Source organism: Apis laboriosa, unplaced genomic scaffold (genome assembly GCF_014066325.1).
Source record: "Apis laboriosa isolate Shangri-la unplaced genomic scaffold, ASM1406632v1 scaffold1_cov151, whole genome shotgun sequence".
Lineage (NCBI taxonomy): Eukaryota > Metazoa > Arthropoda > Insecta > Hymenoptera > Apidae > Apis > Apis laboriosa.
In genome coordinates this window covers 453,029-478,032 of record NW_025222279.1, presented here as the reverse complement: position 1 = coordinate 478,032, position 25,004 = coordinate 453,029, and the positions used below count along the sequence as shown (strand labels likewise).

The 25,004-nt window shown below is 34.8% G+C and overlaps 2 protein-coding genes across 2 annotated transcripts in view; one reads left to right on the top strand and one right to left on the bottom strand.

The window, feature by feature from the left end:
- Positions 1 to 475: 475 nt before the first annotated feature.
- LOC122712303 (RNA-splicing ligase RtcB homolog) lies at positions 476 to 2,813 on the top strand. The gene is made up of 8 exons (XM_043931839.1): positions 476 to 788; positions 850 to 1,176; positions 1,243 to 1,369; positions 1,443 to 1,549; positions 1,619 to 1,778; positions 1,860 to 2,170; positions 2,226 to 2,390; positions 2,457 to 2,813. The coding sequence occupies exons 1-8, from the start codon at positions 693 to 695 to the stop codon at positions 2,682 to 2,684; spliced, it is 1,521 nt and encodes a 506-aa protein (XP_043787774.1). The 5' UTR covers positions 476 to 692; the 3' UTR covers positions 2,685 to 2,813.
- Positions 2,814 to 3,361: 548 nt separating this feature from the next.
- The window catches only part of LOC122712328, a 113,863-nt gene continuing 92,220 nt past the window's right edge, over positions 3,362 to 25,004 (bottom strand). Inside the window, exons 124-173 of the mRNA XM_043931885.1 lie at positions 24,607 to 24,912; positions 24,185 to 24,496; positions 23,784 to 24,110; positions 23,386 to 23,700; positions 22,980 to 23,309; positions 22,590 to 22,889; positions 22,201 to 22,506; positions 21,802 to 22,116; positions 21,393 to 21,722; positions 21,013 to 21,318; positions 20,568 to 20,903; positions 20,191 to 20,496; positions 19,788 to 20,093; positions 19,390 to 19,707; positions 18,996 to 19,319; positions 18,618 to 18,929; positions 18,206 to 18,532; positions 17,835 to 18,131; positions 17,440 to 17,745; positions 17,042 to 17,359; positions 16,630 to 16,953; positions 16,242 to 16,553; positions 15,821 to 16,147; positions 15,434 to 15,739; positions 15,047 to 15,346; positions 14,478 to 14,801; positions 13,690 to 14,016; positions 13,146 to 13,466; positions 12,760 to 13,029; positions 12,492 to 12,680; positions 12,008 to 12,361; positions 11,716 to 11,928; positions 11,423 to 11,620; positions 11,148 to 11,342; positions 10,640 to 11,008; positions 10,314 to 10,526; positions 10,045 to 10,236; positions 9,732 to 9,938; positions 9,461 to 9,643; positions 8,797 to 9,381; positions 7,679 to 8,626; positions 7,160 to 7,528; positions 6,867 to 7,067; positions 6,517 to 6,765; positions 6,251 to 6,439; positions 5,307 to 5,545; positions 4,933 to 5,203; positions 4,590 to 4,828; positions 4,307 to 4,490; positions 3,362 to 4,219 (exon numbers count right to left, since the gene is read on the bottom strand). Of these exons, the coding sequence (XP_043787820.1) occupies positions 3,981 to 4,219; positions 4,307 to 4,490; positions 4,590 to 4,828; positions 4,933 to 5,203; positions 5,307 to 5,545; positions 6,251 to 6,439; positions 6,517 to 6,765; positions 6,867 to 7,067; positions 7,160 to 7,528; positions 7,679 to 8,626; positions 8,797 to 9,381; positions 9,461 to 9,643; positions 9,732 to 9,938; positions 10,045 to 10,236; positions 10,314 to 10,526; positions 10,640 to 11,008; positions 11,148 to 11,342; positions 11,423 to 11,620; positions 11,716 to 11,928; positions 12,008 to 12,361; positions 12,492 to 12,680; positions 12,760 to 13,029; positions 13,146 to 13,466; positions 13,690 to 14,016; positions 14,478 to 14,801; positions 15,047 to 15,346; positions 15,434 to 15,739; positions 15,821 to 16,147; positions 16,242 to 16,553; positions 16,630 to 16,953; positions 17,042 to 17,359; positions 17,440 to 17,745; positions 17,835 to 18,131; positions 18,206 to 18,532; positions 18,618 to 18,929; positions 18,996 to 19,319; positions 19,390 to 19,707; positions 19,788 to 20,093; positions 20,191 to 20,496; positions 20,568 to 20,903; positions 21,013 to 21,318; positions 21,393 to 21,722; positions 21,802 to 22,116; positions 22,201 to 22,506; positions 22,590 to 22,889; positions 22,980 to 23,309; positions 23,386 to 23,700; positions 23,784 to 24,110; positions 24,185 to 24,496; positions 24,607 to 24,912 (15,134 nt within the window). The 3' untranslated portion in view covers positions 3,362 to 3,980. The remainder of the gene's footprint in view (positions 4,220 to 4,306; positions 4,491 to 4,589; positions 4,829 to 4,932; positions 5,204 to 5,306; positions 5,546 to 6,250; positions 6,440 to 6,516; positions 6,766 to 6,866; positions 7,068 to 7,159; positions 7,529 to 7,678; positions 8,627 to 8,796; positions 9,382 to 9,460; positions 9,644 to 9,731; positions 9,939 to 10,044; positions 10,237 to 10,313; positions 10,527 to 10,639; positions 11,009 to 11,147; positions 11,343 to 11,422; positions 11,621 to 11,715; positions 11,929 to 12,007; positions 12,362 to 12,491; positions 12,681 to 12,759; positions 13,030 to 13,145; positions 13,467 to 13,689; positions 14,017 to 14,477; positions 14,802 to 15,046; positions 15,347 to 15,433; positions 15,740 to 15,820; positions 16,148 to 16,241; positions 16,554 to 16,629; positions 16,954 to 17,041; positions 17,360 to 17,439; positions 17,746 to 17,834; positions 18,132 to 18,205; positions 18,533 to 18,617; positions 18,930 to 18,995; positions 19,320 to 19,389; positions 19,708 to 19,787; positions 20,094 to 20,190; positions 20,497 to 20,567; positions 20,904 to 21,012; positions 21,319 to 21,392; positions 21,723 to 21,801; positions 22,117 to 22,200; positions 22,507 to 22,589; positions 22,890 to 22,979; positions 23,310 to 23,385; positions 23,701 to 23,783; positions 24,111 to 24,184; positions 24,497 to 24,606; positions 24,913 to 25,004) is intronic.

Below are 25,004 nucleotides of genomic sequence, written 5' to 3'. Positions count from 1 at the left end.
TTTATTTATATTATTATATGTTCTAATTTAAATAATTATTTTTTAAGCGCATAAATTTTGGAGAGTAAATAATAAAAGAACAGAGATACACCAAAATCGGACTATTATTGCCATCTATATGAGATTAAAGATATTAAATATATCTCTTCAAAATAGGGAAATAAGAAATGAAAATTAACGCCATCTCTTAAGTATTTTTAGCAAAAATTTGAAAGAATATTTATTACTCAACAGATGGCGCTAGCTGTCTTAAATTCTTACCCTATCTCTATCTTTCTTCTATTATTTACTCTCCTTGTTTGTACTGTTTGATTTGCGGCACTCTAGAGATGGCGCTGATTTTCGAATTTTTATTCTATCTCTGTCCTTCTTCCACTATTTATTCTTATCTATATTTGTCTTGCTTTGTCTGACAATCATTCTATATAATATTTGCAATATGGAATAAAATGTATATATCGTGCAATCAAAGAAACCGACGATATCATTGCTATTAAAAGGCTAATGTTTTATGTTAATAATAAATAAAAAAAACAATATTTCCTAGTTTAATTTTTTATAACATTAATTAAAAAAAAGATTATATTTAAAAATTTATAAGAAATTATATTCGATTAAGAATATAATCTGTAGTTTGGAATTTAGAGACAGTTAATATATCTTTAAACGAAAAAGAAAATTTATTATAAAAAATGGTAGTTCGACAATATCAAGAAGAATTAAAATTCTTAGAAAAAATAACTGATACATGCTGGAAAATAAAAAAAGGTTTTCAACCTAATATGAAGGTAAATCAATTATAATGATATATTTTATCTTTACACATATTCTAATATTTTTTTGGTTTAGGTTGAAGGTGTTTTTTATGTAAATAATACATTAGAACGTTTAATGTTTGATGAATTGAAAAATGCATGTAGACCAGGAGCAGTAGGTGGCTTTCTTCCAGGCATGAAACAAATTGCTAATGTTGCTGCCCTTCCTGGAATTGTTTGGAGATCTGTTGGATTGCCTGATGTACATTCTGGATATGGTTTTGCTATTGGTAATATGGCAGCATTTGATATGAATGATCCAAAATCTATAGTATCACCTGGTGGAGTAGGATTTGATATAAATTGTGGAGTACGATTATTAAGAACTAATCTTTTTGAAGAGGATGTTCAACCTGTAAAGGTAATTTCTTTTTTAATATTTAATATTATATCATAGAAATAAAAATAAATTAATGATTGTTTTTAGGAACAACTTGCCCAAAGTATGTTTGATCATATTCCTGTTGGTGTTGGTTCAAAAGGAATTATACCTATGAATGCACGTGATTTAGAAGAAGCTTTAGAAATGGGAATGGATTGGTCCCTCAGAGAAGGTATCCAAATATTCTAGACAGAACCAATTAATTTTTATTATTAATAATAAGTTTATTTTTCAACTTTCTACAGGTTATATTTGGGCAGAAGATAAAGAACATTGTGAAGAATATGGTAGAATGCTTAATGCAGATTCTTCAAAAGTATCAATGAGAGCTAAAAAACGTGGGCTTCCACAGGTACTGAAAATATATTTTTACATGCATAAATATTAAAAATTTCAAATTCTCAAGTAAATTTTTTTATAGTTAGGAACTTTAGGAGCAGGAAATCATTATGCTGAGATTCAAGTTGTAGATGAAATTTATGATAAATGGGCTGCATGCAAAATGGGAATTGAAGAAAAAGGTCAAATTTGTGTTATGATTCATTCTGGTAGTAGAGGATTTGGACATCAAGTTGCAACTGGTAATGAATATATTAATAATAAATTTTAATAATAAAATTTTTTCAAAAAATAATATATGTTAATTTTTATTTGTATTATAGATGCTCTTGTACAAATGGAAAAAGCTATGAAACGAGACAATATTGAAACTAATGATAGACAATTAGCATGTGCTCATATCAAATCTCAAGAAGGTCAAGATTATCTAAAATCAATGGCTGCAGCTGCTAATTTTGCTTGGGTTAATAGAAGCTCTATGACATTTCTTAGTCGACAGGCATTTGCCAAGCAATTCCGATTATCTCCTGATGATTTAGATATGCATGTTATATATGATGTCTCTCATAATATTGCAAAAATAGAAGAACATATGGTCGATGGAAAACAGAAAACACTTCTAGTACATAGAAAAGTAAGTAAAAATAATGAATTATATTCAATTATTATATATAATTATTTCTTGTTAGGGATCAACAAGAGCATTTCCACCTCATCATCCTTTGATTCCTGTAGACTATCAATTAACAGGTCAACCTGTTTTAATTGGAGGTACTATGGGAACTTGTAGTTATGTTCTTACTGGAACTGATCAAGCTATGAAAGAAACATTTGGATCTACTTGTCATGGAGCAGTAAGTATTTGTGAAAAATTTGTTTCTTATAAAATTATATATAAATTGAATATGAATTCTATTTAGGGACGAGCTTTATCTAGAGCAAAGTCACGTAGAAACTTGGATTATACAGATGTATTAGAAAAATTAGAACGACAAGGAATATCAATTAGAGTCGCTTCGCCTAAGCTAGTAATGGAAGAAGCACCAGAATCTTATAAAAATGTAACGGACGTTGTAAATACATGTCATGCTGCAGGCATTTCGCGGAAATGTATAAAATTAAGACCGATTGCAGTTATCAAAGGATAATTAATCATAATATTATGTATAGGAGTTATTTGTGTCGGAATTTTGTCTATCTTCAATTCTAATAGAAAAGATAGAATTGCAAGACAATTTTATACGCAAATAAAATTATAAATAAATATATTAAAAATATTTTTCAAATATTACAGATTACCATAACGTTACAAATAATTTAGCGCTACGTAGATATTTCTAAAATACATTGTCATGTTCAACGGATATTTTGAATGCATTTATTACATTCTATTTTTATTCTATTCTAATATTGAATACTCAGTTTTTTTATTTATGTATTTATAATATTACTTATATAATATTCGAGAAGTTACTTATTATAAATTTTCATCATAAATTCTTTAAATATCCTAAAATAAATTACATCCATTTGTGAATATTAAATGAATCGTGATATTTAAAAATTACTATTTAAAAATTACTAGAATCATTTAGCAGTATTATCATTATTATATGCAATAAAATATAATTTGAAGTCATATATATATATATATATATATATATATATATTAGATATTCATTTACCGTTTGTAAATTATATAAAAATGTAACGGAAATAAATATTTAATTTATTTATTTTATTATTAATTTATAATTTATAATAAAATATAATTTTTTTCGATTCGATACTTACATGTTTTAGTATGTTCCTTTTTATTTTTTTCTTTTTTTTTTTTTGAACAAATAAATATTAAGGTATAGTATAATAAACCATTTTAAAAATATTACATTAGCATTTTATTAGAGAAAATGTACAGTTACCTACGCACGACATAAGAAAGCTATATTAGACTAATTCGTTTGACTTTACACGGGAATTAAATTCGTTGTATTACGCTTAACAAATCTTCCAATGACTGAAGAAAGAGAAAATGGAAAGAAAAAGTGTAGGAAAAAAGTAGTATATTGGAAGAATTGGAAGTTCTATTGTGTTGTAGATAATGGAAGCAAACCATCACCATAAATAGCAAATGTTTCTCTCTCTCTCTCTCTCTCTCTCTCTCTCTCTCTCTCTCTCTCTCTCTCTCTCTCGCAATCTTTATTTATTTATCTATCTATATGTATATATATATATATATATATATCTTAATTCGAGGTACTCATATATAACAATGAACGTACAACATGTTGTATGTGAACCCTCCAGAAGAAAGAAACGGAAATTTAGTCACTGGAAGAGTCGTTGATAGAAATACAAGACCGACCAGTAAGAAAAACAAAATTGTGGTCTGTATTGCATTTCATTAAGAATTACGTTAAAAAATAATAATTATCCTAAAACACTTAAGATAGGTGATAATCAGGAGACGGTTCAGCTACAGATTCGGTAGTGAACAATGGATTTGGGAACTCTGGTGGGTGTGGCAGTGGTCCAGCAGTCTTTGGCTGGCGACGATACGCCATTAGCCAGCATGAAACAGCAATAGCTACAGCGACTAGTGCCAAGAGTGCTGTAATTACTAATGCTATCACAAAGCCAACCATAGAAACGCAAATGTCTTCCACTCTTTGAGCTGCAGGAACTGAAATAAAAAAAAATCACATTGGAGTAATTAAGTATTTTAAAAATTTTCTCATTAATATTAAAGAAGAAAAAAATATAATCTTACTTTCAGCTGGATCTGCTGTCAACCTCTCTTGCTTCTCCAGAGTGAATATCAAATTCGACTGGATTGTTATTTCTTCTCGAAGTTGTCCTTCGTAATTATCTGTAATACTTAAGGATGTATCATTTATCTCAGAATTCACATCTCGACGACGACGACCAAACGCGTTGTATCCTCGACAATTGACCTGCAAGAAAATGATAATTATATTTTGAAATATACATTATATATGATTTATTTTAAAATGTACGTTATATGTTCCAATATCAAAGAAATAAAAACTTACGGGTTGACAACGTCCAAAGCATACACGGATATTGCACTGGAACCGAATGTTATCACTGCTTGGGAATTTAAAAGCATTAAAGCTGGCCATTAATGTCTGTGTCTCAGGATTCTGCTCCCATTCTTTGAATATTGTTGGATCTGTTGCACAGCCATTCTCATCTGTTACAATATATTCGTTCTCCAATTTATCTTCCATCGTTTTAGCTACACAATTTCGGGCAAATCCACCGTAAATAGCTAAAATATTAAAATGTTAAAATCAGTTACAATTAATTAGTACAAGAAAAAAATCCATTGACTTATAATATACATATGATATATATGAATATGAATATACTCACTGGAAGGTTGGACTTCGACTTGCAACATCAAATTGTCTCCAATTTCGGCTGAACTTATTTCATTTCCATTTTGAGTGACAATCTTCATTAAACAAACTGGTGGGGGACCAGTATTAGCAATTGTACCAGCAGTAGTTAACATTGAAACATTAAAGCCGAGAGTGACATTTTGTTCTCCGGTTTGATATATGCATTTGATATGATAAGCTTGAGTTTTATATGTCATTAATTTTGGATGCTTTTGTATGACTAATACGAAACTGGCTTGTCCCTGTTAAAAATATTTTTATTAATAAATTTGAAATAAATGAAGAATATGAACAGATTTCGATAAATTTAATAAATTTTGATTTTCATATTAAAAGAAAACTTACATTTACGTGAATAAGTCCGCAATTTCCGAACGCTACTTTAAATATTTCAGTTTTGTGCATAGTTTCTGCTGGAATGGAGACAACTCTTCTGCATTGTTCATCCTTACTGTGACCTTTGACGTATAGAACACCATCAAATTCTTGATCATGGAGATGAATCTCGACTTGCACTCCATCAGATAAACAACTGACAACCATTTCTGGTCTGGGGAAATCAGTGCGCCATCGATTCTTATCGTCTGAGAAATCAAAAAAAAAAAATCATTTTATTAGAATTCACGATTATGAAAGAATTATAGCACACTCAGAAATAATTACTATTTTTGAGAGATAATAATTAGAGTTTTTACTATATAAGTGTTTATTTTTCTCAGTGAGAATTTTAAAGATATAATGAAAGGAAATCATAAAAGACAAGTCATTAAGAATATTGAACTACAAAAAACAGAAAAAACAGAATTTTAAAGCAACAACAGTTTCAAAGTAAGCAAAAGCTCTAAATTAAATAGCAAGAATTCAAATCAGACAGAAAAACTCAAAATAGACAGCAAAAATTTCTAACGCTATAGATAAAATAGATAATAAGAATTTCAAAACAGATAAGATCTTAAAAAAGAATTCATAATAAAGATTTTACATAGTCAAGTTCAAAGTTGAATCAAATATCTTTAAATACAAATTAGAATTACATAAAAAAGTTTAAAAGATAAATAGAAAATTAAGAATTTAAAGCACTACAATTTAAAGCAGTATAATAATAGATACACTGCGTTAATATTATCGACGAACGAATCTAAGATAAATTTATGATAGAAACAGATAGAATTCTATAGATAAAAATAATTACAGACAATAATTATAAAACAACTAGAATCAACAAATTCAAACGAAGTACAATTCAAGAAGAACATCAATAGATCTCTCCTATAACAAAAATATCTTACAGCATTGAGTGTAAGCATTTCCAATGTAGCCATTGATGCATATGCAAATAGCTTGATGACGAGTAGCATTGCAAAGTGCATAAAGACCACATAATTGAATTGAACAAGGATCTTCGCAAGTCTGACTGGTTTTATCGCAGAATCTGTTATCGGCGCAATCATCATCGTGTTTGCACTCGATTATGTCGGCTACAAAATTAATTAAATAAATGAAATTTATGCAAACAAAAAATTAACCAAATAAAAAAATAATATTTTTCATTTACCAGGTTTGCAATATCCATTTGCATCTAGTCTATATCCATGATGAGTTGGACATACGCAACGGCCATACTCGTCGATGATCATGCCGTTCTCTAGAGCACACACACAATATCCTTCTTCATTGATTATCATTCCAGATTGTTTACGACATGGTATACACATTTCTTTCTCATTCTTAGCTGAACCAGGTGGACAGACGCAATTGCCATATTCATCTAGAATCTCACTTTTTTCTACTGCACATACATTCGCTGTAAAACGAAATAAATTATTTAAAAATTTATTTAAAAATTCTCCTGTAATCTTGAATCATTGTTGATTACAAATTATTTGATTAAGAACGAGATATTACTTTTGTCACAGCGGACGACCGCATTTCCTCTATATCCAGGAATGCATTCACATATCATGGTTCTCACAGGAGACGTATCGAGTACCTTACAATCCGCATTTATTCCACAAGGTTCAATCTTCACGCACGGATTGATACATTCACCATTGAAACAAGCAGTTTGGGATGGACATTCATTATCTGCTTTGCATTTTTCTGTCACTGAAGAATGAAGAATAAATGAGGAATAGTTCAATTATTTAATTGTGTCAAATAAAACTGATTATTAAAAATATCGATTAATTGATTCTTACATTTGACACATCCTGCTTTGGTATCTCCAATATAGCCAGGAGGACAAGCACATTCGATTATATGATTATAAACGTTACAATCCATAATTCCGGTACAAGGATTTTTTGCGCAAGGATTCTCACAGCGGTTGTTGATGCAAGCTTTGTTGGTAGGACAATCAGAATTACTCTTACAACCGAGAAGGACGCAAGAAACTCTCGGATTGCCACCGAATCCTGGTAGACATTCGCAGATGGCTTTGTGATTGATACCATGACACTCGGCATTTTTTCCGCAAGTGGTCAATGACGGTGAGCAAACGGGAACACAATTATGTTGCAGACACGCGTGCGATCCGCTACATTCGCTATCCGTGCGACATCCAGCAACTAAAAATTACATATCAAATTAAATAAAATAAAAGAAAAGATCAACAAGTCATAATTTTTCTGAAATGATTTTTGGTAACGAATAGGATACAAGAAATAAAAAAAAGAATAGATTGAATCTAATTTTTTTAACAGGCCAACAATTCTCACCTTTGGTACACACTACATCAGGATTTCCATCATATCCTAGTACGCAGGAACATATTGGTTTGTGATTAACAACGTTGCAATCCGCATTAGGACCGCAAGCACAAGGATTCTTGCATATCGCGTTCACGCAAGATTTATCCGAAGGACAATCGCTATCCCTTGCACATTCGATCTTCAAAATTGGTTTGGTAGGTCGACAAGTTCCACTGCCGTTACTCACGTATCCACTGGGACATACGCAAACCATCGTGCGAACCGGAGATGTTGGAAGTACTCTACACTCCGATGGTTCGCTACAAGGTTGCACCACGGAACATGGATTCTGACATTTATTATCAAAGCAGGCTAACAAATTAGGACAGTCACTATCCTCTTTACATTCTGGTCGTTCTTCTGGTTTGCAAGCAATGTAAGGATTGCCAATGTAATAAATTGGGCAACGACAAATGGGTAGATGGTTAAAGACTCTACACTCAGCTAGAGACGAGCAAGGATTACTGTGAACGCAAGGATTGATACACTGCATATTGATGCAAGAATGATCTCCAGGACAGTCTCCATTACTATAACAACCGATCACTCTGCAACGATCTAGAGAGTTTCCATGGTATCCTTGACGACATCTACAGTCTGCTTTATGGTTATTAGGATAACATTCGGCGTTTACTCCACAATTATCGGAGATCAGACAAGGATTCACGCAATTGTTGTTCACACAACTCTTATCCAAAGTACACTCACTGTCGCGTGTACATTCTACAGAATAACAGGCGATATCTGGATTACCCTGGTATCCTTCTTCACAGGAACAGATCGGTTTATGGTTTCGCACGTAACAAGCGGCGTTTGTACCGCAATTGCATGGGTTTCTGCATTGTCTATTAATGCAGGCTTCTCCGTCACTGCATTCATCATTTGTTGTACAAGTGCCAATTATTGTTATTTGAACTAAAAAGAAACGTATTCTAATATAATGAATGCTAATTTAATCTATATTATTATATTATTAAAATTGAAATGAAGAAAAAATAGATTGACTTTGATATTCCATTATTGAATATTTTATAATAATCTTTTTTCTGTGAGTTTTTTTAATCAAAAATCTTAAGAATATTTACTTGGTCTGCAAACGCCATCGATATCAGTGGTCCAGCCTTCAGGACATGTGCATGTCATGGTCCTTACTGGAACAGTATCCAAAACATTGCACCGAGCATTCTGTAAGCATGGTTTGATCACCGGGCACGGATCGATACATTTATTCTTAATGCACACCAATTTGTCAGCACATTCAATATCGATTCTGCATTCTGGTTCATCAGGTTTCTTTTTCGGATGTGTACAATAGGAATATGGATTTCCTGCAGGAATATTCTCTGGGCAGCGACAAGTGGCTACGTGATCTTGGACATAGCAAATAGCATTTTGAGCACATGGTGAATCTTCTATACAAGGACTGACACAACGTCCACTGTAACAAGCTAGATTTCGAGGACAATCATAGTCAGATGTGCATTCCACTCTTTCGCAATGTATTTCTGGATTGCCCAAATAGCCTGGACCGCAACGACAAATGGCACGATGATTTTGACCATAACATTCTGCATTTATTGCACACTTATTCTCTAAAATGCAAGGATTTACACATTGCCCATTATAACATGTAGCTGCGTTGTTGCACTCGCTATCTGATTCGCAATCCACTAGAATAGAACAATTTTATAAAATTGTGAAATTTAATTGATGTTTTATTCTTTCTTTAGATAAGAAAATCTGGCTTACGTTTAAAACAACCCAATTGAGGATTTCCAGAATATCCAGGTGAACAGATACAAGATGGATAATGATCTACGACATTGCATTTGGCATTTGCACCACAGTTGCAAGGATTAATGCATAAATTGTTCACACAGGCAGTGTTGCCTGCACAATCATTATTCGAGGTACACTCAGCTACTATTTCCGCTGCAAAAAATTGTAAATTTTTGACTAGAATAATATATCGATTTTATTATTAAAATATAATATATTTATTTCTTTATTCAAAACTTACGCGGTTCACAATTGATCTTTGAATCACCAATATAATTAGCAGGACATCTGCAAACTGGACTATGATTATTTGCATAACACAATGCATTTCTACCACATGGATTTCCAACAATGCAAGGATTCACGCAGAAAGAATTTATACACTGTTTGTCATTGGAACAATCATTGTTAGAATAACATTCTGGACGTGGTGATAATATTATTGGTACTGAAAAATTTTTAATTTTGAATATATGATTTCTAAAATCATTTCTAAAATTTCACTTATAAAAATTAAATTGATGTTAAAAATTAAATTGATGTTTAAAATATACCTCTGATGCACTCGATATAAGCATTGCCAGTGAATTCGGGTGCACAGTAACAGATTCCGGTGTGCGATATCGCTTTGCATTGTGCATTCAATCCACATTCGGTCGTAAGACAAGCTTCAATGCAAGTTCCTTCCATGCATTTTTCAGAATCAATGCAATCTTGATCTTGATGACATTGCACATCCTCTTGTACTGTAATAAAATTTTCATTGTGTATAATGCATTTTCTAAAAACAAAATTGGCGAAGAATATTAGAAATAATATTTACCAATCTTTTTGCATGATCCATTTATATCAGTGATGGTGTTTGGTGGGCAACTGCATATCATTGTACGAAGAGGAACTGTGTTTAATACCTTGCATTCTTGATCTGCAGAACACATATTGGAGGATAGACAAGGATCTTGGCATTTGGTGTTGATACACGCGAAATATGATGGACATTCGCTATCTGATTTGCATTCTGGTTCGATGGAAACACCTTAGAAAAAAAAAGAGAAGAAATTATTCTTCGTTCTTATTTGATATCAAAATAAAAAAATGAATCAAAATCCATTAATCCATATCAAAGCTAAAATTAATTAATTAATTTACCAGTACAGTCAATATATGGATTTCCAGTGGTACCAAGAGGGCAGATACATTTAGGTTGATGATTTTTCGCAATACATTTTGCAGTTTCTGCACAAATGTCATCCTCACAAACAGGTCGACATACTCTATTCAACCTATCACAAGCTTCATGATCTGCACAATCTTCGTTGTAATGACATATTGTGGAGATGCACGCAATTCGTGGATCACCTTGAGTGCCTCGTGGACATACGCATTGCGCCCTGTGGGAAACAGCGATACATTCTGCGCCACGACCACAGGCAATGTCTCCAATCAAGCAAGGTGTGATGCAATTATTGTTTTGACAGGTTTTATCGTAAGGACAATCGCTATCTGATTTGCATTCGGCTGCAAAGAAATATTTTAAGTAATAATAGTAAAATAAAATATTATATTGAATATTATATTTTTTTGAATGTCATTATGAATTATAATTGTCATTATGAATTATATTGTCATTCTCTCATAATAAACAGTCTCAACTTACGTCTGAAACATTGTATTTGTGGATCTCCCGCGAAGTTTTGCTTACAATGACAAGTTGGATGATGATTAACAGTGAGACATTCCGCGTTCAGACCACATTGCGTGCTGACACATGGATTTTGACATAATTCATTAATACAGGCCTCATTAGGTGCGCAATCAAGATTTGATGTGCATTCTGGAAATGAATCAGTATCTGCAACAAACATGAAAATTTTGTTAAAAAACATAATAATATCTTTTTTGCTCGTTATTCATTTTTCATTTTGCAATTACCTCTGTAACAATTTACAAATGGATCACCAGCATGGCCACGCGAACAATGACATTGACGATAATGATTTTGGACTAAACATTCCGCATTCGAAGCACATGGATTGATAATGCATGGATTGATACATCTTTCATTCAGACATGACATATTTGAAGCACATTGAGAGTTAGCTTTACAGATAGCTTCGATTTGTTTATCCACTAAGAAAAAAGAATATTTATTTAAAATTATTTATTTTACTTGAAAATAAAATTAAATGAAAAACTAAAATTGAATAAAAAATTTCTATATTTACCAGGAATACAAGCGACAGTTGCATCGCCAGCAAAGTTTGGTAAACATTCGCAAATCATAGTCCTCATTGGCAAAGTATTCACAACAGAACACTTTGCTCCAGCAATGCAAGGTTTACTTTCAACACATGGATCTTTGCAAACACCACTGAAACAGCCCAATTTACTTGGACAGTCTCCATCAACTTGACATTGAGGCTGTTGTTCAATCGGTTCTATAACAATAGTTCATTTATAATTTATTGTATATAAATCTAAATTATATTCACAAAAATAGAAAATAATTATAATTACCGATCAGACACGAGGTGTAAGGATTGCCTACATAACCAGGAGGACAACGACAGATTGGTCGATGATTAATCACATGACATTGTGCAGATAGTGGACAATCACAAGGATTTATACATTTTGAATCGCGACATGATAAAGAAGATGGACAATCATTATCGGTTACGCATTCTGATCTTTCGCATGCTTGATATGGATTTCCTAAATATCCATCAGGACAGTAACATCTTGGTCTATGATATCCATCTGATTCGCAAAATGCATTAATTCCGCACTGGGTCACAGAACAAGTGTCTATACATTCGTTGTTAACACAGGATTGTGTTAATGGACAATCACTATCACCACGACAACCAACTGCATAAAGAAAATTTAAAATATTAATACATTATCTATATCTATTATAGTATGAATATTAGACATTTCAATTCATTCGATAAAATTCTCATTTTTGATATGGATTTGAAAAGCCAAAATTTAAACTTACTTTCACCACAATATTGCTGAGGATTGCCGGTGAACCCTTCGTTGCATACGCACACAGCTCGATGTAATTGTACGTGGCAACGGCTGTTGAAACCGCAAGAATCGAGTGTGCAAGGATCAATGCATTTCTGGTTGTAGCAAGTCTTATCGTTCGGGCATTCGGAATTATGAATACATTCTGGAACTGGTTCTGCATGTGTTTTGATATTTTAATTAAGTTTATTAAAGCATTTTTTTTTTGTTAAAAATTTTAAAATCAAATAAGTCACCTTCGATCGTTGGAATGGTACACTGTATACGAGCATTTCCAGTGAATCCAATTGGACATGAGCAAACAGGCTTGTGATTCACTGTTTGACACAATGAATTGATACCACAAGCACCAATGCAAGGATCTTTACATTTCTGGCCGAAACAAGCCTTATCTCGTGGACAATCGGAATTAATAACACATTCTGGATATATGCATATCGCGATGCCATTTCGAACTTTACATTCCCCATTATAAGTACATGGAGATGGACTACAAGGATTAGTTTCTGAAACAAACAAAATAAATTAATATAAAAAAATTTAAATTACAAAGAAATTAATAGCATAAAGATTCGTAAGAAATTAAATATTAAAATAACGAATATGAATATCGTGTAATTACCAATTTGGATAATACATTCGTCGAATGGATTGCCAATTAAAGGAGGTGAACAACTACACAGAGGACTGTGGTTGATGGCTTTACATGTGGCCTTGATACCGCACACATTTTGTGTGCAAGGATTCACGCATTTGTTACCGATGCAAGCTTTATCTCCTGGACAATCTGAACTAATCACACATTCTGGATGACAACCTGTTATACTAGAAGGAATTCCTTGGAGACCAGGTAAACATTTGCAGACTGCTGTATCGCCGATTTTTTCGCAAATAGTATTGGGACCGCATGGTGATGGAGAACAAGGATCTCTTTCTTTTGGACCTAGTATAAATATGATATTTTTATTATGATTAAAATGAAGAATGAAAATTTTTTTTGATTTTTTGATAAAAATTCTTTTAATTGTATGTAATAACTATAATTGTAATTTATGGTTTATGATAAATGATTGCGACTTATGATAATTATAATATTAATTTCCCTTCCAAGAAATCTTTAAAAAGGTAATCATATAAAATTTATTATTTATATAAAATTAAAATACCTTCAGGAATGGCTTGACAGATCGTAAACGCATCGCCGATAGTAGGCAGAGGACAAGAGCAAATAGGAATGTGATTAGAGACTGTACAGATCGCACCAACGCCACAAGTACCAGGACAAGGATCCTGACACTTAGTCTTGACGCAAGCTTGCGATTTCAGACAGTCAGTGTTGGTCAAACACTCAGGTTGACAGCCTTCATAAGGATTTCCGCGGAAATTTGGCAAACATTCACAATACGCCGTATTTTGTCTTTCCCTGCAATAAGCGTTGATTCCACACGGTGAAGGACTGCAGGGTTTCAGCGATGTAGGTGGTTCTTCTGGAGCTATAAAATAAAAATCCAAAAATATTAATATTTTATTTCAGAAATGATTTGTTTAGTGATTTACGTTAAAAAATTTGCATGATCGTGAAAAGTTACAAGAGTTAATTTACAAAAAAATAAAAGAACATTAAGAACTGTACAAGAACGCGAATAGAAATTATTTGTTAGAGAAATCGTGAAAAGTATATGAGAAAATGACGAATGTGTATGAAGAAGGCTGCTCAACTATTTATAATCAACATGCAATTTTTTTTATAATGTATCATACAATCTCTATATACAATATATACAAAACTAAAGTTTGTATCTATTAAAAAAATTCAATTAAAAATTCATTAGTATCTTCATAAAAAAAAAATGAAAAATCGCGAAAGTTCATCTCTTATTCTTGGTTGTTAATATTTCTTTTTAATATTTATTTATTATATTTTTTCGATTATTCTCATGGAATTATTTCTTACTCTTGATCACGGTACAAATAGCAAACGGATCCCCGGTGTATCCCTCGGAACACATACAGTGGATGTAATGCTGGGTAACTTGACACAGGGCATTAAAGCCGCAGAGTCCGGTACAAGGATCGGTACACTTCTGTTTAACGCACGCCTGGTTGCTAGGACATTCGCTGTTCACGAGACATTCAGGTCTACAATTGGGAGGTGAGCCTATAAACTCGGGCATACAGGCGCAAGAAGCTTTATTGTCTTGTGTTACTGTGCATTGAGAATTCGGTCCACATATCGAGGGTTTGCACGGATTCTGACTAGCCTCTTCGTATTGTGGTGCTGTTCGTTGACAAAAGTTTATTACAGGTTAAACATTGTAATCTATTTTTGTTAGAAATTTTGAGATATAAATTAGCGCTGTCTGAGGATGAGAATTGAGCTATTCATGGGAATAAAACATAGTCAAATTTTAAGAGAAACATAGTCAAAATTTAAAAATATTCTCTATTGCAATAAGAACGTTCACAAAATTCAAAAAAGGAAGAAATTCATAGACAACACCGATCCAAGCATGCATTACTTACTCATAGGGAAACAGCTGACAAACGGGTCACCGGAATACTGAACAGGACAACTGCAAATAGGATTGTGGTTTCGTACGATACATAACGCACTTTGTCCGCAAGTATTGTCGCACGGATTTTGGCATCTCTGATTCACGCAAGCTTTATTTTGTTCACAGTCAGAGTTCACCAAACATTCAGGTCTACAGCTGGGTGGAATTCCGAAATATCCAGGTAGGCAGGTACAAGAAGCTTGCTCACTAAACTCGCGACAAATGCTGTTAGGTCCACAGGGTGAGGGTTCGCAAGGTTTCGTACGTTCTATCGTAAAGTGACATATAGAACATCAATGAGCATTTGAAATTTAGTTTCTCTTTAGGATCAATCAATGTAGGTAGTTCCACTCACTTCGGACAGGTTTGCAGAGGTTAAATGGATCTCCTTCATAATTTTTCAAGCAATTGCAAGTAGGGATATGATTGATCACAGTGCATTCTGCGTTTTGACCGCAGACTTTGGTACAAGGATTCACGCATTTATTGTTGGAACAAGCTTTATCATAAGTACAGTCCGAATTCTGCACGCATTCTGGTCGACAACCTTGGTAAGGGTCGCCATGATACTCGTTTATACAACTGCACATAGCATTTCGACAGATGGCGTTTGGACCGCAAGGTGATGGATGGCATGGATCTGTTTGAACTGGGACGATAGCTGTTATTCATATCGAATCAAATCAATTATTGACATTATTAAAATTTAATAATTAATAAATTATATCGGAAATATTCTTACGTGTGGATGTTAAAATTGGTTGGCAATTAGTGAAAGGATCTCCTGTGTAATCTTTGGGACAAGTGCAAACAGGTGTGTGATTAATGACGCTGCATAGTGCATTCGTTGCACAAGATCCTGGACATGGATCTTTACATTTTTCTCTTACACAAGCCTTATTACTGGTACAATCCGAGTTAATGGAACATTCTGGTCGACAATTGGGAGCTGAACCAACATAATTGGGCAAACAAGAACAGGATGATATGCCTCCTATATCTTGACATTGCGAAAATGGACCGCAAGGTGATGGAACGCAAGGGTTTATGGGTAAAAGTGGTACGGGTGCTAAAAAAACGTATGCAAATTAAAAAATATATCCCTGAAAATAATTCCAAATGAATATGATTAGAAGTGAGATTCTTTCAAATAATTCACTTACTGGTCATGTCAAAGCATCTTACAAATGGATCTCCGGTTTGAGAAATATCACAGCTACAAATAGGACTATGATGGAAGACTTCGCATTTCGCATTTATTCCACAAACTCCGGAACATGGATCTATACATTTTTGGTTTATGCAAGCTTTATTGCTAGCACATTCCGTGCTAACTACGCATTCTGGTCTACATAATGGAGGAGTTCCCTTGAAATTGGGAAGGCAAGAGCAACTGGACTGACCGTTCATATTGCGACATCGACTGTTAGGTCCGCACGGTGATGGGTCGCATGGATTTGTGGGACTTAGTATGGCTGATAAAACATATTATCATCAGATTGTGTCTAGTGCAACTGATTAGTGTTTCTTATAATTTGTGAAAAAACTCACGAAGTTGTTCGAGTATACTGCAATATCTAAATGGATCACCAGTGTAACCCAGTTTACAACTGCATATTGGAATATGATTGATTATATTGCAATCGGCATTAAAACTACAAGTTCCTGGACAAGGATCTTGACATTTGTTTCTTATACAAGCACGGTTGGATGGACAATCGGTATTAATAACACATTCCGGTCTACAATTTTCATACGGATTTCCATAGAAATCGGGCAAACAAGTGCATTGAGGTGAACCATAAGATTCGCGACAAATAGCATTTGGACCACAAGGAGATGGTTGACACGGGTTGACTCTTTGTATATCTTCGACTATGAATAAAAAAATAAAAAAATAAAAAAAATGATACCGATCTTTTGATTTAAATTTATAAATCAATAATTAAAGGGAAAATCTTACTTGGTTGAGGTGTACATTGAATAAACGGATTTCCGGTGAAGTTATTAGCACAAGTACACATAGGAGTGTGACTAATAGTTCTGCATTCGGTGTTCCTACCACAGGATCCAGGACAAGGATCTTTGCATTTTTGATTAATGCAAGCCTGTTGCGTTGGGCATTCTGAATTGCTCACGCATTCAGGTCTGCAGTTTGGCGGAGTTCCTATAAATTCAGGGAGACAAGAACACGAAGGTGCATTATTGATCATCTGACATCGAGCATTGGGACCGCAAGGTGATGGCTGACAAGGATTCACTGGAATATCCGGTTGTTTTGCTAAAAATAAATTCCAATATTAAGAGGATTTTTCATCAATATCGTTAAAAAAATTTTCTGGAAGAATAAAAAAATTTTACTTTGCGGGATACATTGTACGAATGGATTTCCAGTATATTGCTCGAAACAGCTGCATACGGGATTATGATTGATCACAGAACACTGGGCAGATAATCCACAAGTACCAAGACAAGGATCGATGCATTTCTGATTACTGCAAGCTCTATTACGCGGACAATCAGTACTAACGATACACTCTGGTCTACAAGATGGTGGTGATCCCTTAAATCCAGTAACACAACTACAAACAGCTTGGCCATTGGAAGATCGACAATGACTGTTCGGACCGCAAGGAGATGGATTGCATGGATCAATTATAGTAGGTTCTACCATAACAAATTTTTAAATATTAATTTAACATGGCAATAAGAATCATCGAAAATATAGAATAAAGGGAAGAGATTAAAGAACCAACCTCGAAGAGGGATACACGAAACGAATGCATTGCCCGTCATATTCCTAGGACAGTTGCACATCGGTAGATGATTGACTACGTTACACTCTGCATTTATTCCACAAGTTCCTACACAAGGATTTCTGCATTTGTGCAATATGCAAGCTTCGTTTCGGGAACAATCTGTGTTGATTACACATTCAGGTCGACATATAGTGTATGGGTCACCTAGATAGCCAGGTATGCAAGTACAAACACCATTATTGCACTGTGCATTTGGTCCACATGGTGATGGCTTACATGGATTTGATGGAGGTTCTGAAACTGAAAAATCAATATATAAATTTTGAACGTGAATTTCAAAAGAATCCATCGGTTGTTTCACTCCTTACTAAATGTAGTTGGCGAACAATTGATGAATGGATCACCGGAATATCCTTCAGGACAAGTACAAGCTGGTGTATGGTTTATAACTGTGCAACGTGCATTCAAGCCACAAGATCCTGGACAAGGATCTCTACATTTCTCCTGAATGCATGCCTTATCTGCTATGCAATCCGAATTAATAGAGCATTCTGGTCGGCAATTCGGTGGAACTCCGATATAATTGTTCATGCAAGTACAGACTGGAGTTTCTCCTATGGCTTTGCACATCGCGTTTGGACCACAAGGTGATGGAACACATGGATCTTTCGGATATGGTTCTTCCGGCTTTGGCACTGTGAAGTAAATATTATTGCAATCGAACGCAACGAATATCTTTTTATAAAAATTATATATAAATAAAATTTAATCTTAGCTTACATGGAGCAGGGAAGCAGTGAACAAAAGGATCTCCTGTAAAATCATTTCCACAACTACAAATGGGACTATGATGAATTACTTTGCATTGTGCATTCGTCCCACATGTGCCAGGACAAGGATCTTTGCATTTTTGATTGATACACGCGAGATTCGAATTACATTCCGAATTCACGACACATTCTGGTCTACAATTTGGTGGAGTTCCTATATATTGAGGTAAGCAGGAACATACTGCTTGACTATTTACATTTTGACATTGACTATTCGGACCGCAAGGAGATGGTTGACAAACATCTCGTTCTTCTTCTTCGGCTGAAAAATATTTATATTTAATGTGCATTTGAAAATAAATAATTTTAACTTATTAAATTTACTCACTTGGTGAAATCTTGTATACACAGTTTACGTATGGATCACCAGTATATTGCGGAATGCAAGTGCATACAGGTAAATTATTCACCACTTGACAATTGGTGTTAGTTCCGCAAGAACCGGGACAAGGATTCTGACATTTAGATCTAATGCATGCCAAATGGGAGGGACAATCTGAGGAACGAATGCATTCTGGTCGGCATCCTTCGTAAGGATTACCGATGTATTCGGGTAAACAAGTGCAAGAGCTAAGATCATTTTGCTCTCGGCAAATTGCATTAGCTCCGCATGGAGAAGGTTCACAAGGTCTAGGTGCTATACTTGTATCCGCTAAAAAAACAACAAAATTAACTCAATTTGATTTTTTGTTCTCTATTATAAATTAATAGCGTACACTTACGTTGCTTGGGAACACATTGAACGAATGGATCTCCAGTGTAATCCTTAATACATATGCATGATGCAATGTGATTTACTACGTGACATTCCGCATTAGGACCACAGGAACCAGGGCAAGGATCTCTACATTTGCGATTGATACACGCCATATGACTAGCACATTCGGTATTACTGATACACTCTGGTTTGCAATTTGGTGGAGTACCAATAAATTCTGGTTTGCACGAACAGGATGGTGAATTGTTAATAACTTGACAGTTTGCGTTTGGACCGCACGATGATGATTGACATGGATTAGTTGATAACACAGGTTCTTCGGCTTTTAAAGAAATTTAATAATTAAATTTTTATTATTTGAGAAGAATATCTTGAAATGAATCAAACATAAAGAATACCTACGTCTAGGTAAGCAACGGATAAAAGGATCGCCAATAAATGCCGAAGGACAACTGCAAATGGGATTATGATTGACCACTTGACATCGAGCTGATACTCCACAGGATCCAGGACATGGATCTCTACATTTCAAATTCACACAAGCTTCATTTAACGAACAATCACTATTAACTATACATTCTGGTCGACAAGCTGGTGGGTTTCCTATGTAACCAGGGGCACAGAAACAAACTGCCTGTCCATTAATGTCTTGACACCTACTATTGGGACCACAGGGTGATGGGTTGCAAGGTTGTACTATCACTGGGTCTGCAATACAAATGATATTTTTTTAATCCATTCAAAAGGAACTATTTCGAAAAATTTAATATAATTAATAGTTCCTTTAATAATTAAATAATTTTACCTTTAACCGGATAACACGCCATAAACGCATTTCCTGACATGCCATCGGGACAACTGCACATAGGAGTGTGATTTATTACGACACACTCGGCGTTCTGACCACAAATGCCGGTACAAGGGTCGAAACATTTGTTACGATTGCAAGCTTTATCTAAAGGACAATCTGGATTCTGAACACATTCTGGACGACATCCGTAATATGGATCACCGTGATATTCTGGTAAGCAGCTGCATACACCATTGCGACACATTGCGTTTGATCCGCATGGTGAAGGATTACAAGCATCTTGAAGAACCGGTGATGAAGCTATCAGAAAAAATATAATTAAATCTTGTCTCAAAATAATTTTTTCCTATTTCATCTAGAAAAATGCTTACGAGGAGGTTGAAGGAAGCAATTGACAAATGGATCTCCTGTATAACCTTTAGGACAAGTACATACAGCCATATGATTCACTACCAAACATTGAGCTCCTGTACCACAGGAACCTGGACAAGGATCTGTACATTTTTGTCTGAGACAAGCCTTGTTACTGGCACATTCTGAATCAATGGTGCATTCTGGTCGACAATTCGGTGGAGTTCCTATATAATTCTCCATACAAGTACAACTTGGTAAATCCGCGTTTCCAACAATGCGACAGACAGAGAATGGACCACATGGTGAAGGCACGCAAGGATTAATTGGTTCGTCTGAACTACCAATTTGAACAGCTAAAGAAAAATAAAATAAGAGCAAAGTTCTTGTTGTAATCAAAACTTATTCTTATAGATTCAAAAACTGTTTAAAGATTTTTGCCAAAATTGAGACCAATTTACTCACTTGGAACTTTGAAACATCTGACAAAAGCATCACCAGTATAACCCATATTGCAACTGCAAATCGGACTATGATTGATAGACTCGCATCTAGCATTGATACCGCAAATTCCTGGACAAGGATCTATACATTTGCGATTCTTACAAGCACGATTCGTCGCACAATCGGAACTAACTGTACATTCTGGTCTGCACATTGGTGGAGTTCCCATGAAGGCAGGCAAACAAGAACAGATAGCTTGTTCGTTAGATACGCGACATTGACTGTTCAAACCGCAAGGAGATGGACTACAAGGATCAGCTGGTTTTGCTATAAGAATATTTACATCATAGAATCTAAATTTCTGATTTCCTCAGAAATTACTTCAAAATTATTAGACTTACGTGACTCTTGAATAACATTGCACTGAACGAATGGATCTCCTGTATATCCAGGCTGGCAAGTGCACAGAGGTGCATGATTAACAACCTGACAAATAGCATTATATCCACAGAATCCTGGACAAGGGTTTTGACATTTAGATCTAACACAAGCCAGATCAGCTGTACAATCGGAATTAATAATACATTCTGGTCGACAGCCTTCGTAGGGATTGCCAATGTAATCAGAAAGACATTTGCAGGATGCTGCACCGTTTAACTCATTACACACTGCGTTAGAGCCACAGGGTGACGGAACACATGGGGTAGGTTTTTCTATGGTATCTTCAAAGACTATTAAATTTTAAATAATTTTTTTTGTATCATTTGTTAAAAATATTACAATAACTAATAATAATTTTATAATTTTTACCTGGTTTTGGAACACACTGTATGAAAGGATCGCCAATGAAACCATACGAGCATACACACATAGGCGTATGACTAATCACTCTGCATTCAGAATTGGAACCACAGGAACCAGGACAAGGATCGCGACACTTTTGATTTATACAAGCCAAATGAGTGGAACACTCGCTGTTACTAATGCATTCTGGCTTGCAATTTGGTGGAGAACCGAGGAATTCAGGCAAACAAGAACATGAAGGTGATTCATTTATGACTTGACATCGACTGTTTGGACCGCAAGGTGATGGAACGCATGGGTTTAAGACTTGGGGTTCTTCGGCTATTAAAGAAAATTTAATATAAATAATCTTTTTTGTTTAAGAAATTAATCAATTGTTTCTTGCGATTAAAAAAATATACTCACGTTTTCTGAGACATATTCTAAAAGGATCGCCTACCAAATCAGATGGGCAACTACAAATCGGGTTGTGATTCACGACCACACATTCAGCTCTTATTCCACAAGTTCCTGGACAAGGATCAATGCATTTTTGATTATTACAAGCCATATTGGACGGACAATCTGAACTAAGAATACATTCTGGTCTACAATTCGGTGGCGTATCTAGATAACCAGGGATGCAAGAGCAAATTGCTTGATCATTTATTTTTCTGCATTGGCTGTTGGGTCCACAGGGTGATGGGTTGCATGGATCTTTCGGTGTTTGCACTATTTAAATATCAAAAGTAATTTCAATAAAATATGGAATCATTGTGGAAAAATTGAATAATCATTGAATCAATCAATTGTACCTTGAATGGTAGAACAGACTACAAATGCATTTCCTGAAGTTCCAGATGGGCAAGTGCAAACTGGAATATGATTTACTACGGAACATAATGCATTTTGGCCACAAGTGCCTGCACATGGATCATTGCACTTGCTCTTAATACAAGCTTTATCTCTGGGACAGTCTGAGTTCAAAACACACTCTGGACGACAACCCAAATATGGATCTCCCTGATATTCTGGTAGACAGATACAAACTCCATTGATACATTGCGTATTTGTACCACAATTGACACAAAAATCCGCAGGTTTTTCCTGTATCACTAATTGTATAAATTTATTAAGTAATAACCAAATTAAATATTAAATAATAATGCTAGTATAAAATCTTGATATAACTAAATAATTTGTACCTGGAGCAAGCGAACATTTGACGAAAGGATCACCAGATAATCCTTTGGGACATGTACAAATGGGTATGTGATCAGTTACAGTACATTGGGCACCTACACCACAAACTCCTTCGCAAGGATAACGACATTTCTTTTGAATGCAAGCCTGATTGCTAGGACATTCTGAATTCCTTATACATTCTGGTCTACAATTAGGCGGTGTACCCATATATTCTGATAAACAGGCGCAAGAAGCCTGACCATTTACATTACGACATTCTGAATATGGTCCACAAGGGGATGGTATACAAGGATTCTCATATATTGGTGGTAAGGGAGATGGTCTTTCCACTGAAATGAACATTGCAATGAAATCAATAGAATAATTATTTTTTATAAATGCGTTTGTGAATTTTGGGGAACTTACTCATCATTTCGAAACAAGCAACGAGTGGATCGCCAGTGAAACTAGGTTGACAAGCACAAATGGCTTTGTGATTAATAGTTTCGCATCTGGTATTCGAACCACATGATCCAGGACAAGGATCACTGCATTTTTTATTGATACAAGCTAGATTTGGCGCACATTCTGTACTAATCGTACACTCTGGTTTACAGGATGGTGGACTTCCTATGAAATCAGGCAAACACGAACACACAGATTGTCCATTGATTGGTCTGCATTGACTGTTAGGTCCACAGGGAGATGGATTACAAGGTCGACTGATCGTTTGATCGACTTCTGTAAGGGAATATTTAATAATCTTTTTTAAGAATCTTCTTTCATAATATTCTTCTTCCACAATATTCTTTTATAAAATATACCTGGCAGCATAAGTGAACACAGGACAAATGCATTACCAGTGTGACCAGGATAACATTCGCACACTGGTAAGTGATTGATAACATGACACTCTGCGTTACGACCACAGATTCCTGGACAAGGATCTTGACATTTGCTATTCATGCAAGCTTGATTAGCAGGACAATCAGAATTTAACAAACACTCTGGTCGACATCCCTCGTATGGATTTCCGATGTAATTAGAAATACAGGTACACGAACCAGCTCCATTTAATTCTTTACAAATAGCGTTTGAACCACAAGGGGACGGGTTACAGGGATCAATGGGCATGGACAATGGAATTGTAGCTGTAAAATTGGATTATGACGTTAATGATATGCTTAAAAATATAAGTAGACAAATTTTCTCTTGAGAATCTTACGTTCTTTAAAAATGCACTGTGAGAACGGATCGCCTGTGTATCCGCTCAAACAAGTACACATGGGAGTGTGACTGATGACATGGCAGTCAGCACCAGATCCACAAGATCCAATACAAGGATTTTTACATTTCTGATTGATACAAGCTAATTGACTAGGGCATTCAGTGTTACTAATGCATTCTGGACGACAATTGGGTGGACTGCCAGAGAATTCTGGCAAGCATGAACAAGAGGGAGAATCGTTGATCACCTGACATTGAGAATTTGGACCACAAGGAGATGGCTTACATGGATCTATCGCAGGTTCTTCCACTAAAATAAAAATGCAAGACATAAAAAAATGTAGAGTCATAAATAATCTTGATAATTAACAAGTAAAATGAGAATTAATTAGAATAATCAGGGAGAAAATGAATTCTTACAGAAAGGCATGCACTGTACAAATGGATCGCCTGTGAAACGTAATGGGCAACTGCATACGGGATTATGGTTGACGACGTTGCACTTGGCTCCGATTCCACATGTTCCTGGACACGGGTTTGTGCATCTCTGATTATTACAGGCTTCGTTCTGCGGGCAATCTGTGCTCACAATGCACTCGGGTCTACAGGTGGGTGGGCTTCCTAAGAATCCTTTGATGCATGAGCAAACTGCTTGACTGTTTACGATTCTGCATTCGCTATTGGGTCCACAGGGTGTTGGGCTACATAGATTGATGGGTATTATATCTGATAAAAGCAAAAAGAAAATTTGATTAGGGATCCATATACATTATTCAATCACTTCAAAATTACACGGGTTATAAATCCAAAAATTTTTT

Coding starts and splice junctions, on each gene's coding strand:
- LOC122712303 (XM_043931839.1), top strand. CDS start 693: ATGGTAGTTCGACAATATCAAGAAGAATTAAAATTCTTAGAAAAAATA. Junction 1,550..1,618: donor AAAAACGTGGGCTTCCACAG/GTACTGAAAATA, acceptor ATTTTTTTATAG/TTAGGAACTTTAGGAGCAGG. Junction 2,391..2,456: donor GATCTACTTGTCATGGAGCA/GTAAGTATTTGT, acceptor AATTCTATTTAG/GGACGAGCTTTATCTAGAGC.